Source organism: Taudactylus pleione, unplaced genomic scaffold, assembly GCF_031769625.1.
Source record: "Taudactylus pleione unplaced genomic scaffold, aTauple2 ptg000113l, whole genome shotgun sequence".
Classification (NCBI taxonomy): domain Eukaryota; kingdom Metazoa; phylum Chordata; class Amphibia; order Anura; family Myobatrachidae; genus Taudactylus; species Taudactylus pleione.
In genome coordinates this window covers 3,005,025-3,018,432 of record NW_028284515.1, presented here as the reverse complement: position 1 = coordinate 3,018,432, position 13,408 = coordinate 3,005,025, and the positions used below count along the sequence as shown (strand labels likewise).

The 13,408-nt window shown below is 45.5% G+C and overlaps 1 protein-coding gene across 2 annotated transcripts in view; it reads left to right on the top strand.

The window, feature by feature from the left end:
* ZNF106 (zinc finger protein 106) overlaps nt 1–13,408 on the top strand; it is a 105,191-nt gene that overhangs the window by 67,331 nt on the left and 24,452 nt on the right. For both annotated transcript variants that reach the window (XM_088471198.1, XM_088471197.1), the window contains 6 exons: nt 3,229–3,964; nt 4,818–4,867; nt 5,015–5,160; nt 6,173–6,307; nt 7,106–7,222; nt 8,112–8,303. In XM_088471198.1, coding sequence (XP_088327324.1) covers nt 3,229–3,964; nt 4,818–4,867; nt 5,015–5,160; nt 6,173–6,307; nt 7,106–7,222; nt 8,112–8,303 — 1,376 coding nt within the window. The remainder of the gene's footprint in view (nt 1–3,228; nt 3,965–4,817; nt 4,868–5,014; nt 5,161–6,172; nt 6,308–7,105; nt 7,223–8,111; nt 8,304–13,408) is intronic.

The window sequence follows — 13,408 nt, the reverse complement described above, 5'->3', positions numbered from 1 at the left end:
ATCAAGACAGCAAGCGATCGGAGAAGCTGTGAGTTAATCATCGCTGCCCGTGTAGTAGCGCAGCAGTGACGTCCTCAGGCCGTGGACGCCAGAGGCTATGCACAGGTATCCTGAATTAGCAGGACACTGCGGCCAGCCACGCCTCCACTTCCCCAGCAGCTGATGATCCGTTGGAAACAGCGGGCACTGGGGGATGGAAGCCTGACAAGCATATTGTTATAAGCATAGTTACTGCACTGTTATCATTGATAGTCAGACAATAACTTACATGGGTATATGTGTGTGACATTTTATAGGAGTCTTCATTTGCCTCTGTCTTTTCTATTCATTCAGGGCTACACTTTTTCTATTAGAATTTTGGTAGCGATCTGTTTGGAGTAGACTTTTTTTTCTTTCTCAGTATGGATAAGTCAGACACGGGTTCTAAAGGTGGGTACACACCTGACAGATATATCTGCCGATGATGGTCGTTCATACACACTGAACGACCATCATCTGCATGCTGCAGCGGGTCCCAGCGGCCGGGGGGAGTGGCCTAATCGCGGCCGGCGTGGCCACGCCCCTTCGGGGGGGAAAAACATTTGCACCGCTGCGGAGGGGGGCGCTGTGTGCCCCTCAGCCTGGCGCCCAGCCAATGGGGTGTGCGATCAGTGTGATCGCTCCCCCCTTTGGCATAGGAGACTGCTCGGGCTGCTGCTTTAGCAGCCTGGGACAGTCTCCCAGTGCAGTCCAGCACAAAGCAGCGTGTTCTGGGCTGCTGTGGATGGGGAGCTGTGCCGAACCCAGGTAAGTAGTACCCACTCGTGGCTCACCCCCCTCTCTCTGCACCCCTGTGTACAGGCGATCGGCTGATCGCCCATATACACTTGCCAATGGACAGATGTGTGCAGACATATCTGTTCATTGGCTGTGCAGCACAGCAAATGCGATGTCTGTGAACGACGACGTTCACAGACATATCGCCTGTACACACTGGCCGACGGGGGCACGATATATTGGCCGATCAATTGATCGGCCAGTTTGTACCCAGCATAAGAAACAAGTTCCTGTTTATATTTGTGAAAAAATGTGAGAAAAAATTGCCAAAGGGTATGGCCCAAGGGTCACTCTGTGTGGTTTGTTTACAGGAGGTTTTATTATCAGGATGTTTGGCTGAACAGTCAGTGATACGTGATTGGGCTAGAACTATGGCAGATGCCATAGGCGATCTACTTCACATTCAGGATAATTATGTGAGATCCTGTGATCAAGCTCCTCTTTTGGCTGATCCCTCAATGAAGCCCAGATGGGCCCAGAATATGGGACGGTGTCTCTCTCAGATGGCAAAGTCTTTAAATAAAATGGCACTGTCTGCAGGGACCACAGCTGTCAAAGTGGTCACATTCCTGTATAATTTTTCCAGGAGAAGAGGCTTCTGCTGCTTCTTCACAGGAGGAGGGGGAATTGGATTATAACTGGGAGGACACCTCAAACTGGGAGGGTGACTCCCAGGCAGATTCAGGAGATTCTATGCTGATAGATTCTGTCAGGGAAACTGCAGTTACAGGAGGCAGCTATGCCAGAGACTAGTGCAGTTTCTTTCTTTAAAAGTAAGACGAAACATGTTTTGGTTTTTCAAGATTTTCTTATTTTGAAGAAATATTAAAGGAAGCCTGGTTGAAATCTGATTCAAGATTCTGTATTCTGAAAAATATAAGGCTCTTTTTATCCTTTTTCAGAAGAGGATACCAAACAACATCTGTGATGGATGTTCCTATTGCTAGGTTGGTTAGGAATACAGTTATCCCCACTACTCGGTCTGTAACTCTTAAGAATCCCATGGATAGGAAGAATGAGGCTGTTCTTAAATCTTTATTCACCTTGTCAGGAGTATCGCTGCAGCCAATTCTGCGCCTGGGATGGATAAATCAGATGATTACTGGTATTCAATTAGGGGAGTAATCTAAAGAAAACTCCTTAGCTGATCAGATTTCGGAAGCTCTAATCTATATAGGTGACTCTTTGTTAGAAACTATTCAGCTACAGTCTCATATCTCTGCATTAGTTATTTCTGCCCGTGTTCGCTATGGCTTAAGACATGTAAGGCAGATATAGGATCAAAACATGCCTTAGAGACATTGCCTTTTGTGGTGTTCACGCTTTGTTTGGGTCAGAATTAACCAAGATTATTTCTCAGGTTACAGGAGGAAAAAGTTATTTTCTGCCTGTAAACACACCAAAAACAAAGACTCCAAGGTTTAGTTTAAAGGGTTTTTCAGGGTCTGGTGAAAACCATGACACAGGCTCGTAAGCCGGTTACTTTCCAGATTTATCATCGGATATAGCAGATATACATTTCTTGGTGTGAACAACACAAGTTCAAACCGGAAAATGCCAATTGTCCCGCCTTCTTGTCTTTTTTGCAGGACAGGTTGCTTAAGGGTCTGAAATGGTCTTCTCTTAAAGGACAGATTTCGACCTTATCGATCCTGTTTCAGAGGAAGTTGGCTACCATTCCAGAAGTTCAGACCTTCTTGCAGGGGTTTATTCACATTCAGCCTCCTTATGTTCCTCCTTGGGACTTGAATTTAGTTTTGGAGGTGCTCTCCAAATGGCACCATTCAAGCCTTTGGAGTCTGTAGAATTGCAATATCTCGCTATGAAAGTTGTTTTCCTTTTGGCCATTGCCTCGACTAGAAGAGTATCTGAATTAGCGGCTCTTTCATGTAAAGCTCCGTTTTATCATTTTTCATGAGGATAGGGCAGTGTTACACACTAAACCTTCCTTTCTGCCTAAGGTGGTATCAGCTTTCCACATTAACCAAGATTAAGTTAAAACCTAGGCAAAACCTAATCCTGGTCAAACTACACCATCATGCCAAATTTTGTGGAGCTAGGTCCAAAACTCTGGCCATGCATAAAGGACAAAAAGACAGACAGACACACTTTTTCGCTTATTATATAGATAAGCTAATGGTGCTGTCTGGTATGCCTCAGGAAGCCTGAGCCAGGTTTTTTGAGTGAATGAAGCAAAATGTGTGGTGTATCTGGTGATTAAGTTCCAAATTGTAGAACTTTTACGAGGCCGATGTTACTTCTGAAACGCTTGTTACAGGGCTCTGTACTACAGCAGTTGCAACATTGCAAAAATCATAGTTATGTTCATCTAAATACTACTAATTTTATATTACCAAATGCCATCGTATTTCTGCTGTAGTACATATTTTAAACCTTCTTTTTCTCCTATAGATGGAAATAGCCAAAACACATCGGTATATCCAATTATTACAGCCACCCTGTCTCTATCTGAGCTAACAAGCAAATTTCCCGTTCTTAGCGGGGACCTGTCCCTTGATAAGCCAAGTACATCATCTGCACCATCAGGTGCTTCCGTTAGCTTGCCAAAACCAGTATCCAACAGCCCAGAAAATTGGCCTGTGTCTGCCCAGAGTCCCCTTCAAGGAAATAACGCTCAACTTACTATCTCTACACAAGAAACCAGCTGCTCAACAGGGTCCCTTGAGCATGCTGAGTCCACCCTTATCACAATAGAAACTAAAATGGGAAAGAAAAAGAAGTTACGGAAAAAGAAGACCTTGCGTCCTACCCATATACCTGAAAACAGTGACACCGAGCAGGACATCCATGCCACCAAGCCAATGAGAAAAGTAAAGTGTAGAAGACTTTCAAAGGAAACAACAGTCAGCACATCTACTTCCCTAGAGCAAGAGATCGACAACGCATCACATGAAGGAGATATGAACAAAGATGACAGTGATTCCGACATAGAAGTGATGGAAATCCGGAACCCTAGGTTTGAGGTGGTGCAAATAGACTCCCATTCTGACAATGAAAAACCAGACAGTCCATCTAAAATTGAACATGCAGGTGCGGCGTGCTCAAACCATGGGAATTTAGAGACAAACGATGAAGTAACTTCTACCAGTGAGCTTGGTACAAACTATGCAGCAGAAAATATAGGAAGGTGAGCAACAATGGAGATGTTTAGACCTGAAAATTGGATGGATGTTTTTCTATTTCTGTCATCCAACTGACTGACTGGCATCATTGATAGTGTTGGGTTTGTAAGATACTTGGGCCTGATTCACTACAGATAACTATTCTGCTTATATGCATGCAACGTAGTATATCAGCGGGGATATGTAAATGTTAGCATTCACATTGCGATCACAGCCTGACATAAGGACGTCCACTTCCTCTTACTCACATCCATATACTTGGCCAACATAGCGAAACATCGAGTAACATCGGGCCCATACTCACAGTTAAGGCAGCTAAGACTTCACTTAGGAATTGCTAACTACAGCGAACGCTATGAGGCCTCAGGCTGTGTATGGTATCGTAGTGGCTAATTTATGCACGCTGTTGAAACTCACTGGCATGCCTGTGTACGCCCGAATCACCACCCACAAACGGCGCTTCCTGTCAATCACTCCATGGGTCTGTGTATCCCTTGTGATGGCTGTCCCGATCGCAGTGGCTAGTTTGCGCACTGCGATGCATGCGCAGCACGCAACATTTGGCCGATTGCATGCGTATAAGCAACTGCGTTCCCTGCTGAATCAGGCCCTTTGTAGACATAGTGGGGTTCATGTTAATGCATGCTTTGTAAGGTCCATGACTATCTGAGCTTCCATTTATGTGAATAAAAATAGATGCGCATGATTATTTTGTTACATATAAGATCCGTACTACATGATACATTTTTAGTTCGTAAAATATTCAGTAAATTGGATGCAATACTCACATTTTTAGTAAATGTACAAAATATACTGAAACAAAAATGTAAATAATTTTTTTTATCTTGTCAAATACAGTAGATCTCATGAGCGTAGAGCCTCCACCCAAGCAGCAAAGAATTCTTCAGGTGAGTATTTTGCGGTCGGGAAAGCTGTTGCTTTGACTAGATGTTTCCAAGCAAAATAAATACTAGAATAAAGCAACTCATGTGTCTGGGACAGAAAATAAGATGCCCAGCTATGTACTCCTAGTCATTCCAGGTTCTCTTTATCAGAAGTATCATCAGAAACTGGGGAAGAGGAAGAACCTACAGAGGGCAGCTTTGAAGGGCATCAAGCTTCTGTCAATGGCATTCAGATCTTTGATGGCATGCTCTACACGTGTTCTGCTGACAAATCAGTGCGGGCATACAATCTTGTGGTAAGTCATTGTATTAATAAAATCCGTCTGATATAGGAGCTGTCACCTATTCGTGGCAATCCTGAATAAAGTATGAATAATGAAGAACATTGTGATCTTTAAAATAAATGTAGTACAGGTTGATTCTCCCATATCCAAAATGCTTGGGACCAGGTGTATTTTGGATAACTGAATATTTGCATTTAATAATGAAATATCTTGGAAATGGGACCCAAATATACACACATAATGCATTTGTGTTATATACACCTTATACACACAGCCTGCAGGTCATTTTATACAATATTTTCAATAATTTTGTGGCTCAAACAAAGTTTGTGTACAGAAATGAAATTCATTTATGTTTCATATACACCTTATACACACAGCCTGTAGGTCATTTTATACAATATTTTTAATAATTTGTGCCTTAGACAAAGTTTGTGTACATTGAACCATCAACAATCTAAGGTTTCATTATCTCAGTCATGCCAAAAAATTCCGTATTTCGGAATAGTTGGTTATGGGAGACTCAACCTGTATTGGCTTTCCCCTGGTGTTTTTTAATTTCACTATTACCCCTTTCACACTGCCGACAATAACCCGGGTGATCTCATCTCTAAGTGCTGGCTAGGCACATGATAGAGGCGACTTCATCGACCCGGGAAGTTATCTGGGTTGGGCCGTTTGCCAGAATGGGGTCTAACCCGGGTCATAGCCTGGATGGACCCGTGTATAAAATCCGGGGTGCGACCCAGGGTACCGGTGTGAATGGGGTACATCTTAGTTCTTGGTAAAATTGTACTTGCATGCTAAACCAGTTGTAGGGTTTAACATGAAATATATGCGTAAGTAGATGATGATGATTTCTGCAGTATATTAAATTGTCATATAGACGCTGGGAGTTGCTACTTTTACAATAGTTGAAAGGCATTTTTACTGGTTAAATTTCTCTGTAACCATTTAATATGCAGTGTGTGGAAGATATGCATTAATATTAAATTGTATTGCTTGTTTTTCGATTCTCTTGCAGACCCGACAGTGTGAGGGTGTTTTTGAAGGACACAAATCTAAAGTGAACTGTCTCCTTCTAACTCAAACACATGGGAAGAACGTAGTGCTATATACTGGGTCCAGTGACCACACAATCCGATGCTATTCTGTTACGGTACATTTATAATATATATACACACACACTAGTGTAAAATGTTTTTGCTGATCTCCCTGACTTTTACATTTGCTGTATTTTCTTTTTGAAACTGTAATTACATACACTAACCTCTGCTGTTTCTTCAAGAAGAAAAATTTCTAACTTGCTGTGTACAGATGTGTCCTCATACACCTAGCCTCAATACGACATGCAACGCAAGATGCCTGGCGTAAGTGAGCAGCCAGGTCCCGCGCAACTCTGCTTGTGCTGAGCGTCTCTTTATGCCTGAAAATGTGAATGGTCGCAAACGGATGTGACAAACCGCTTCACGAGACTGACTGAATCTGTATACAAAGCACAACGGAACTTGGCGTTGGAAAAAAACCACGGCCGCTGCATCGTAGTACTTCGTTAACAGATTCAGACTGTGTTGCACACAGATATACAAGTGTCGCTTATCAAATTAATCGGTGCCATCTCGGGAAGCAGTTTGTTGCATCTGTTTGCGACTAAGATGCGTTTTCCCGCGAAAAAGAGGCTTAGCGCAAGCCGATTCAGACGGGGCCAGAGAAGGGCTGTTTGCAGCGACTGCAGCAATAGTGTATTAGGTCACACCTGTATAAAACATTTAAAATACAGATATGCTTTATGGCTAGATAAACTTAGAAATACACTTTATTCAGATTATTTTATCATATTATATTAGGCAGGAAATACTATAGGTAATGTAGCCGTGAGCTTTGAGATTTTTGTATAGTGGTTTGGAAATCCAGATTATTAATTCAATTATCCTTTTTACTCCCCATGTCTTTGTAGTCCCGGGAATGTCTTGAGAGTTTAGATGTTGCAGAACGAGTCCTGTGTCTACATGTACGATGGAAAATCCTATACGCAGGACTTGCCAATGGGACAGTAGTCACTTTTTCCACCAAGGTTAGTTTGTGAAAATCTAACCAAACACTCACTATCTGTTGGGTTTTACTTTGCTTGTATCAAACCCTTCTATTGCTTTTTTTTTTAATGTTGAGGCAGAAAAATTTGCAAGTTTAAATTATTAATTTAAATTCAACTGTATTGATATAACCGTAGCTCACACCAGTTACCGAGCATGAATACTGTTCTATTAGAATACAAAGGGTGGTGTTACTTTTTCTGCTGTGTTTTACTCATTTTTTTTCCTCATTATAGAGATTGAAATGAGTAGAATTCACCTAGAGGGTGTTTTTCATAGCTGTCAAAAAGCTGCCAGCAGCAAAACATCTCACTTAATAAAAGGCTTACTAGAAATGCACATGCACACAAGCAATTAAACAGTTGCTGAATAACTTTTTGGATACCACATAGAATTTTTGAAGCAGGGCTAATGCTCTAAAATACTGAAGAGCTTCCTTATTTAGGTGTGTTTATGCTGCATGAAAAGCTCACGTATGAGATCACACTACTGATAAACAATCAATGCTATTTTATTTCCTCAGAGTATTTGCTCTGTTGTTGAAAGGGGTTGAGTACGGGATGCCGGTGCTCGGGGTCCCGGCAGTCAAAATCCTGACGCTGGCATTCCGACAGGGTTAGGATACCGACACCTGTTGGTCAGTATCCTAACACTTACCCTAACCCTCCCTCCCCTATTACCTAAACCTAACCTCCCCGCACCCTAAACCTAACCCTCCCCCTAGTGCCTAACCCCTAACCCTGCTACTTACCTTCGGGATCCCAGCGGTCGGGATTCCGGCACCAGCATTTTGAGTGCCTGAATCCCCGCGGACGGGATTATGACCACATCCTGTTGAAAGATTTGTCTCTTTTTTTTTTTGCTTTTAAGAACAACAAGCAGATTGATACGTTTGAGTGCCACGGTCCTCGGGCAGTTAGTTGCTTAGCAACTGCACAGGAAGGTTCTCGAAAGCTCCTCCTTGTGGGTTCCTATGATTGTACCATCAGTGTTCGAGACGCCCGTAATGGTCTTCTGCTCCGCACTTTAGAGGGTCACACTAAAACTGTCCTCTGTATGAAGGTGAGAAAAACCCGATAAATTAACTTTATTATGTTGTTTTTACCATTTTTGTTTTCTGTGTCAGAGTAGTTGTGGGATTGTTAAAATGTTTATTCTGGTTTCTGTTCATTCAGTGTTTATTTGCGCTGATTTTGTTGTTATGAAAGCTTGCATCGTTACAGTCTTGAATATATGAAACCATTCTCAATTTAAATTTAAGCACTACATCATTGTTATAGAATGATCATCAAGTTGCGTTAAATACAATATGAATGAGATTTGCCATGTATTTATTAAAAGTGATACTTTATTAGTGTTATGATAGTGCTAAGGTATTTTATCAGTGGAAAACATTTAGTAAGTTGTTTATGTACCACACCAATGTCCTTGTTAGACTATAAGGATATTCTTCCCTTTAACCACTTAACCGACGATTTTTTTTCTTCTAAAAACCGCTCCAAAATTGTCAGGTTTTATATGAGTGAATTAGGTGAGGATCATCCATTTTAACTTATCCAAAATGGTTTCATAAAAAAAAAATATATATATATATATATTTTTTTTTGTAAGATTTGTAAAAAAATAATCGTTTTTTCAAATAACAAAACATCGGAAACATTGCGACGTTCAATTTGAGACCGGATACAGGAACCTGGGGTGTGAGGGGGAGGTTAACTTACTTTTCCCCAGCGACAGCTGCTCCGTTCTGCAGGCGCTGGGTAGGGGGGTCCTGCTTTGCTGACCGATCAGCAGTGATCGGCAGACAGAGGGGGAGAGGGTGCTGGCAAGCAGAGGGACCGGAAGGTCCCTCTGAGGGCAGCAGCAGCGGGAAGATTATCTTCCTGCAGCCGCCCTCATGTTTATCTGACTGGACGAAATTTTACGTACAGAACAGATTATGAACTGCCTGGTGTGGTCAGAAAATTACGACCATGCCAGGCAAGTGGTTAAAAGGGACATTAAAGGTAAAAATTTTAAAATGCGACAATTTTATTGCTCCTCACCAGGAGGCTTGAGAGCTGCAGAGGGTAAGAACTAAAACTGATATCTTGTGCTTGGCATACACTATACAATATTCTGTCAGATATCTGTCCAGTCTGGCTGGTTGGAATGAATATCTGGTAATGTATGGGAGCAAATGACAATCGACCATTTGCTCACAAACACTGGAAAACAGACAAAAATTGTCGTTCAGACAAATTGGTTAAAACTCCACCATTCTGTCAATGGTGACCGTATCATATGCAGTGACAGTAGACATGTCAGAAATTGTTGGCAGGTCCTTCAGTCCGGACCAGATGTTCAAACTTGGTCCTGCCTACCTTGCATAACCGCCAGCAGGTTGCTTAGGATATCCAAGTTGTTTCCTGGCAGCCCCAGTTGCGGGAGAAAATGAAGAAGGAGCTGTTGACGTGTCACGTTCCGCTTCAGCTGACAGTGTTTTCACCAGCAGGTCTTTGCACCTCTGCAGGCTTGTGTTGGCCGGAAAGAGAGACACCACGTAGGCTTTAAACCTAGGATCAAGCACGGTGGCCAAAATGTAGTGATCTGATTTCAACAGATTGACCACCCTCGAATCCTGGCAAAGCGAATGAAGGACTTCATCCACAAGTCCCACATGCCGAGCGGAATCGCTCCATCTTAGCTCCTCCTTCACTTTCTACAGCTGCTTCTGCAAAAGCCTGATGAGGGGAATGACCTGACTCAAGCTGGCAGTGTCTGAACTGACTTCACATGTGGCAAGTTCGAAGGGCTGGAGAACCTTGCACAACACGGAAATCATTCTCCACTGCGCTTGAGTCAGGTGCATACCCCCTCCTTTGCCTATGTCATAGGTGGATGTATAGGCTTGAATGGCCTTTTGCTGCTCCTCCGTGCTCTGAAGCATATAGAGAGTTGAGTTCCACCGCGTCACAACCTCTTGCTTCAGGTGATGGCAGGGCAGGTTCAGGAATGTTTGCTGGCGCTCCAGTCTTCGGCACGCAGTCACCGAGTGGCGAAAGTGGCCAGAATTTTTTCGAGCCACCCAAAGCGTCTCCTGCACACCCTTGTCGTTTTTTAGAAAATTCTGCACCACCAGTTTTATTGTGGGTGCAAAACATGGGACGTGTTGGAATTTGCCCAGATGTAATGCCCGCACAATATTGGTGGCGTTGTCAGATATCACAAATTCCCAGGAGAGTCTAAGTGGGGTAAGCCATTGGGCGATGATTTCCCTCAGTTTCTTTAAGAGGTTGTCGGCGGTGTGCCTCTTACTGAAACCAGTGATACACAGCGTAGCCTGCCTTGGAACGAGCTGGCGTTTCTGAGATGCTGCTACTGGTGACATTGCTGTTGTTGCTGCGTAAGGCGATACATCTACCCAGTGGGCTGTCACAGTCATATAGTCCTTAGTCTGCTCTGTTCCACTTGTCCACATGTCCGTGGTTAAGTGGACATTGGGTACAACCTCATTTTTTAGGACACTGAGGACACTTTTTCTGACGTCTCTGTACATTCTTTGTATCCCTTGCCTAGTGAAGTGGAATCTAGACTGGATTTGGTACCGGGGACACACTACCTCCATCAATTGTCTAAATCCCACTGCACTAATGGCGGATACCGGACGCATGTCTAACACCAACATAGCTGTCAAGACCTCAGTTATCGGCTTTGCTTCAGGATGACTGCTGTCGTACTTCATCTGGGATGATGAACGACTCCCAGCGGCAGCAGTAGGCGTAGCAATGCAGGATCCTCCGAAGGAATCCCGGATAGGAGAGGAGTCAGTCATGCCAGTGACATGGCCTGCAGGACTACTTCCGATCCTGACTGAGGAGGAAATTGACAAGGAGGGAGTTGACGGTGTGGTTTGCAGGCACTTGGATGCAACAGGACAAAGGGATTTAGGTGTCCCTGGACTGCTTATGGTCTTAGCCATAGTTTCTGAACTTGGCAGTAACACTTTATGAACGCGCTGCAGGTGACGTATAAGGGAGGATGTTCCTAGGTGGTTAACGTCCTTACCCCTACTTATTACACCTTTACATACGCAACATATGGCAAGACAAAAATTATTTCTACTTCAGGGTCCATAGGGTATCCACAGGATACCTTGGGGTATAGGTGTGACGTCAGTCGCAGGGCACCAAAGAGTTAAGCTTTCAGCCTCCCAGGATGCACTAGGTCCCCCTCCTATACCCCGCCCCCGAGCCAAGGCACCTCAGTTTAGTTTGGTGCCCGGCCGGAGTCGGGTGCACCTGTTGGAGTGGGGGCTAGAAGAGCCCCTGAAGCTTTTTCTTCATGCAGCTGTGGCTGCACATCTGGATGAACAGCATGGACAGTCAGTCCTGACGTCCATGCTGTCTTCCCTACACCCCGCCGGTACTGATCCGGGGATGCTGGTGGGCATCTGGGGTCACAGCTAGCGGTGACCCCAGATGTTCCGGACCATGGCCGGATTCAAGGGGGACAGAGGTAAGCAGCGGGGTCCCGCGGTGGGTCCCCGCTGATCACATGGTCCTAAGTCCCCAGGCAGGGGGCTCCCTGGGGACTGGCTGCAGCGTGGAGCCAGGCGACCAACCTGCGCTTCCACTGCCCCCTGGGACAGCGGACCGCAGCAGAGCGGTAGCGCTGCGGCGTCCCAGGGGTTAAATGCATGCCAGGGGAGCGCGCCTTCCCTGTCTCACAGCCGGCGCCTCCCCCGCTGCACACAGCCCTCTCTGCACTGTGCTGACTGGCCCTGTGTCAGCGCTCCTCCCCCAGGCCAGCCTTCTCTCTGCTCCTCGGCGGCCATCTTTTCAGAAGCATGGTGAACGCTGCTGGAAGCCTGCATTGGAAGCATCGTGGTCTGGGTCCCCCCGCATACCTCTCCTCCGCTGTGGTCAGGTCTGTGTATGCAGCGCTGTGTCCTACCAGGCCCTGTGTCTGTGTAGTTGAGTGATCAGCGCTGTTAGTGCAGGAATTGATTTTCTTTGCATTGTATGTGACTGTGCTAGCGCTGCTGCCTGTAACTTTTCTCCTCAAGACTGTCAGCTTTATTACTGTCCCTGTTCTTTCTGCTAAGCCCTTGCGGTGCGGTGCTGCAGGGTGGTCTCTCGCCTATTTAATATATAATTGGTGAGAGGGTACAGTGTACCACGTGTAAAGTACCGTTAGCGGAGGGGGAGGGTAGCACGGAGGGCCTTTGCCGGCAGTGTTTGTCCATGGCGCGGCCTCTTACGGTTACAGCACCGGTACAGGAGCCGCCCTGGGCTTGTTTCGCTCAGGCGCTAACAGCTTTAGTGGGCCAGTTAGCTCCGCAGCCCGCGTTTACTCCGATGGGTTTGTCCCAGCAGTCTGTGGTGTCGTCACCCATGCAGGGTTTCCCACGACAATTGGTGGTACCCCACAGTCTCCCTATTTCCCCGCTCCCGGTTTCTCAGGAGTCAGCGTGGGTTAACTCCCTGACGAGTTCTGTACAGCACTTGTCGGATGTGTTGCAAGGGGAGTCTGTGATGCGGCCTCATAAACGGCCGGTGGCGTCTCTGTCCGCTCCTTATGAGGATGACGAAGGGACGTCTGATGATGGGGAGATTCTGGATCCTTACGATCAGGAACCTCTCCATACTAAGGACGCTGATGCTAAGTCCAAAGTATTTATTCCTGGACTTATTCGGGCGGTCCGCACAGCCTTGGTGATTGAGGACGAAGTTCCCCCAGCGGCTAAGTCTAAGTATGCCTTTTTCAAAGACGTGAAGGGCGATGCCACAGTCTTTCCTCTTTCGGGTCAGTTGGTGGACCATTTAGAGGAGGCGTGGAAACAGCCTGGCAAAAGATACCAGCCGCAGAGACGCCTGGCGGTGGCTTATCCGTTCGCGGATAATTATTTTGCTAAGTGGGAATCCCCTCCACAGGTGGATTCTCACGTGACCCGTCTTGTCCGTAGTGCCACATTGCCCATGCCATCCATGTCCTCCCTCAAGGATGCTACGGACCACAAGGTGGAAATCTGCCTGAAGTCCGCTTATTCCCTTGCGGGGGGGGGCAGCACGGCCGGCTATGGCCATTTGCTGGGTTGCCAGAGCGATGGAGCGCTGGGCGGATTCATTAGAGGCTTCTTTTGATTCCGACTGTCCGGCCGAACAGGCGGAGTTGATTGGCAATCT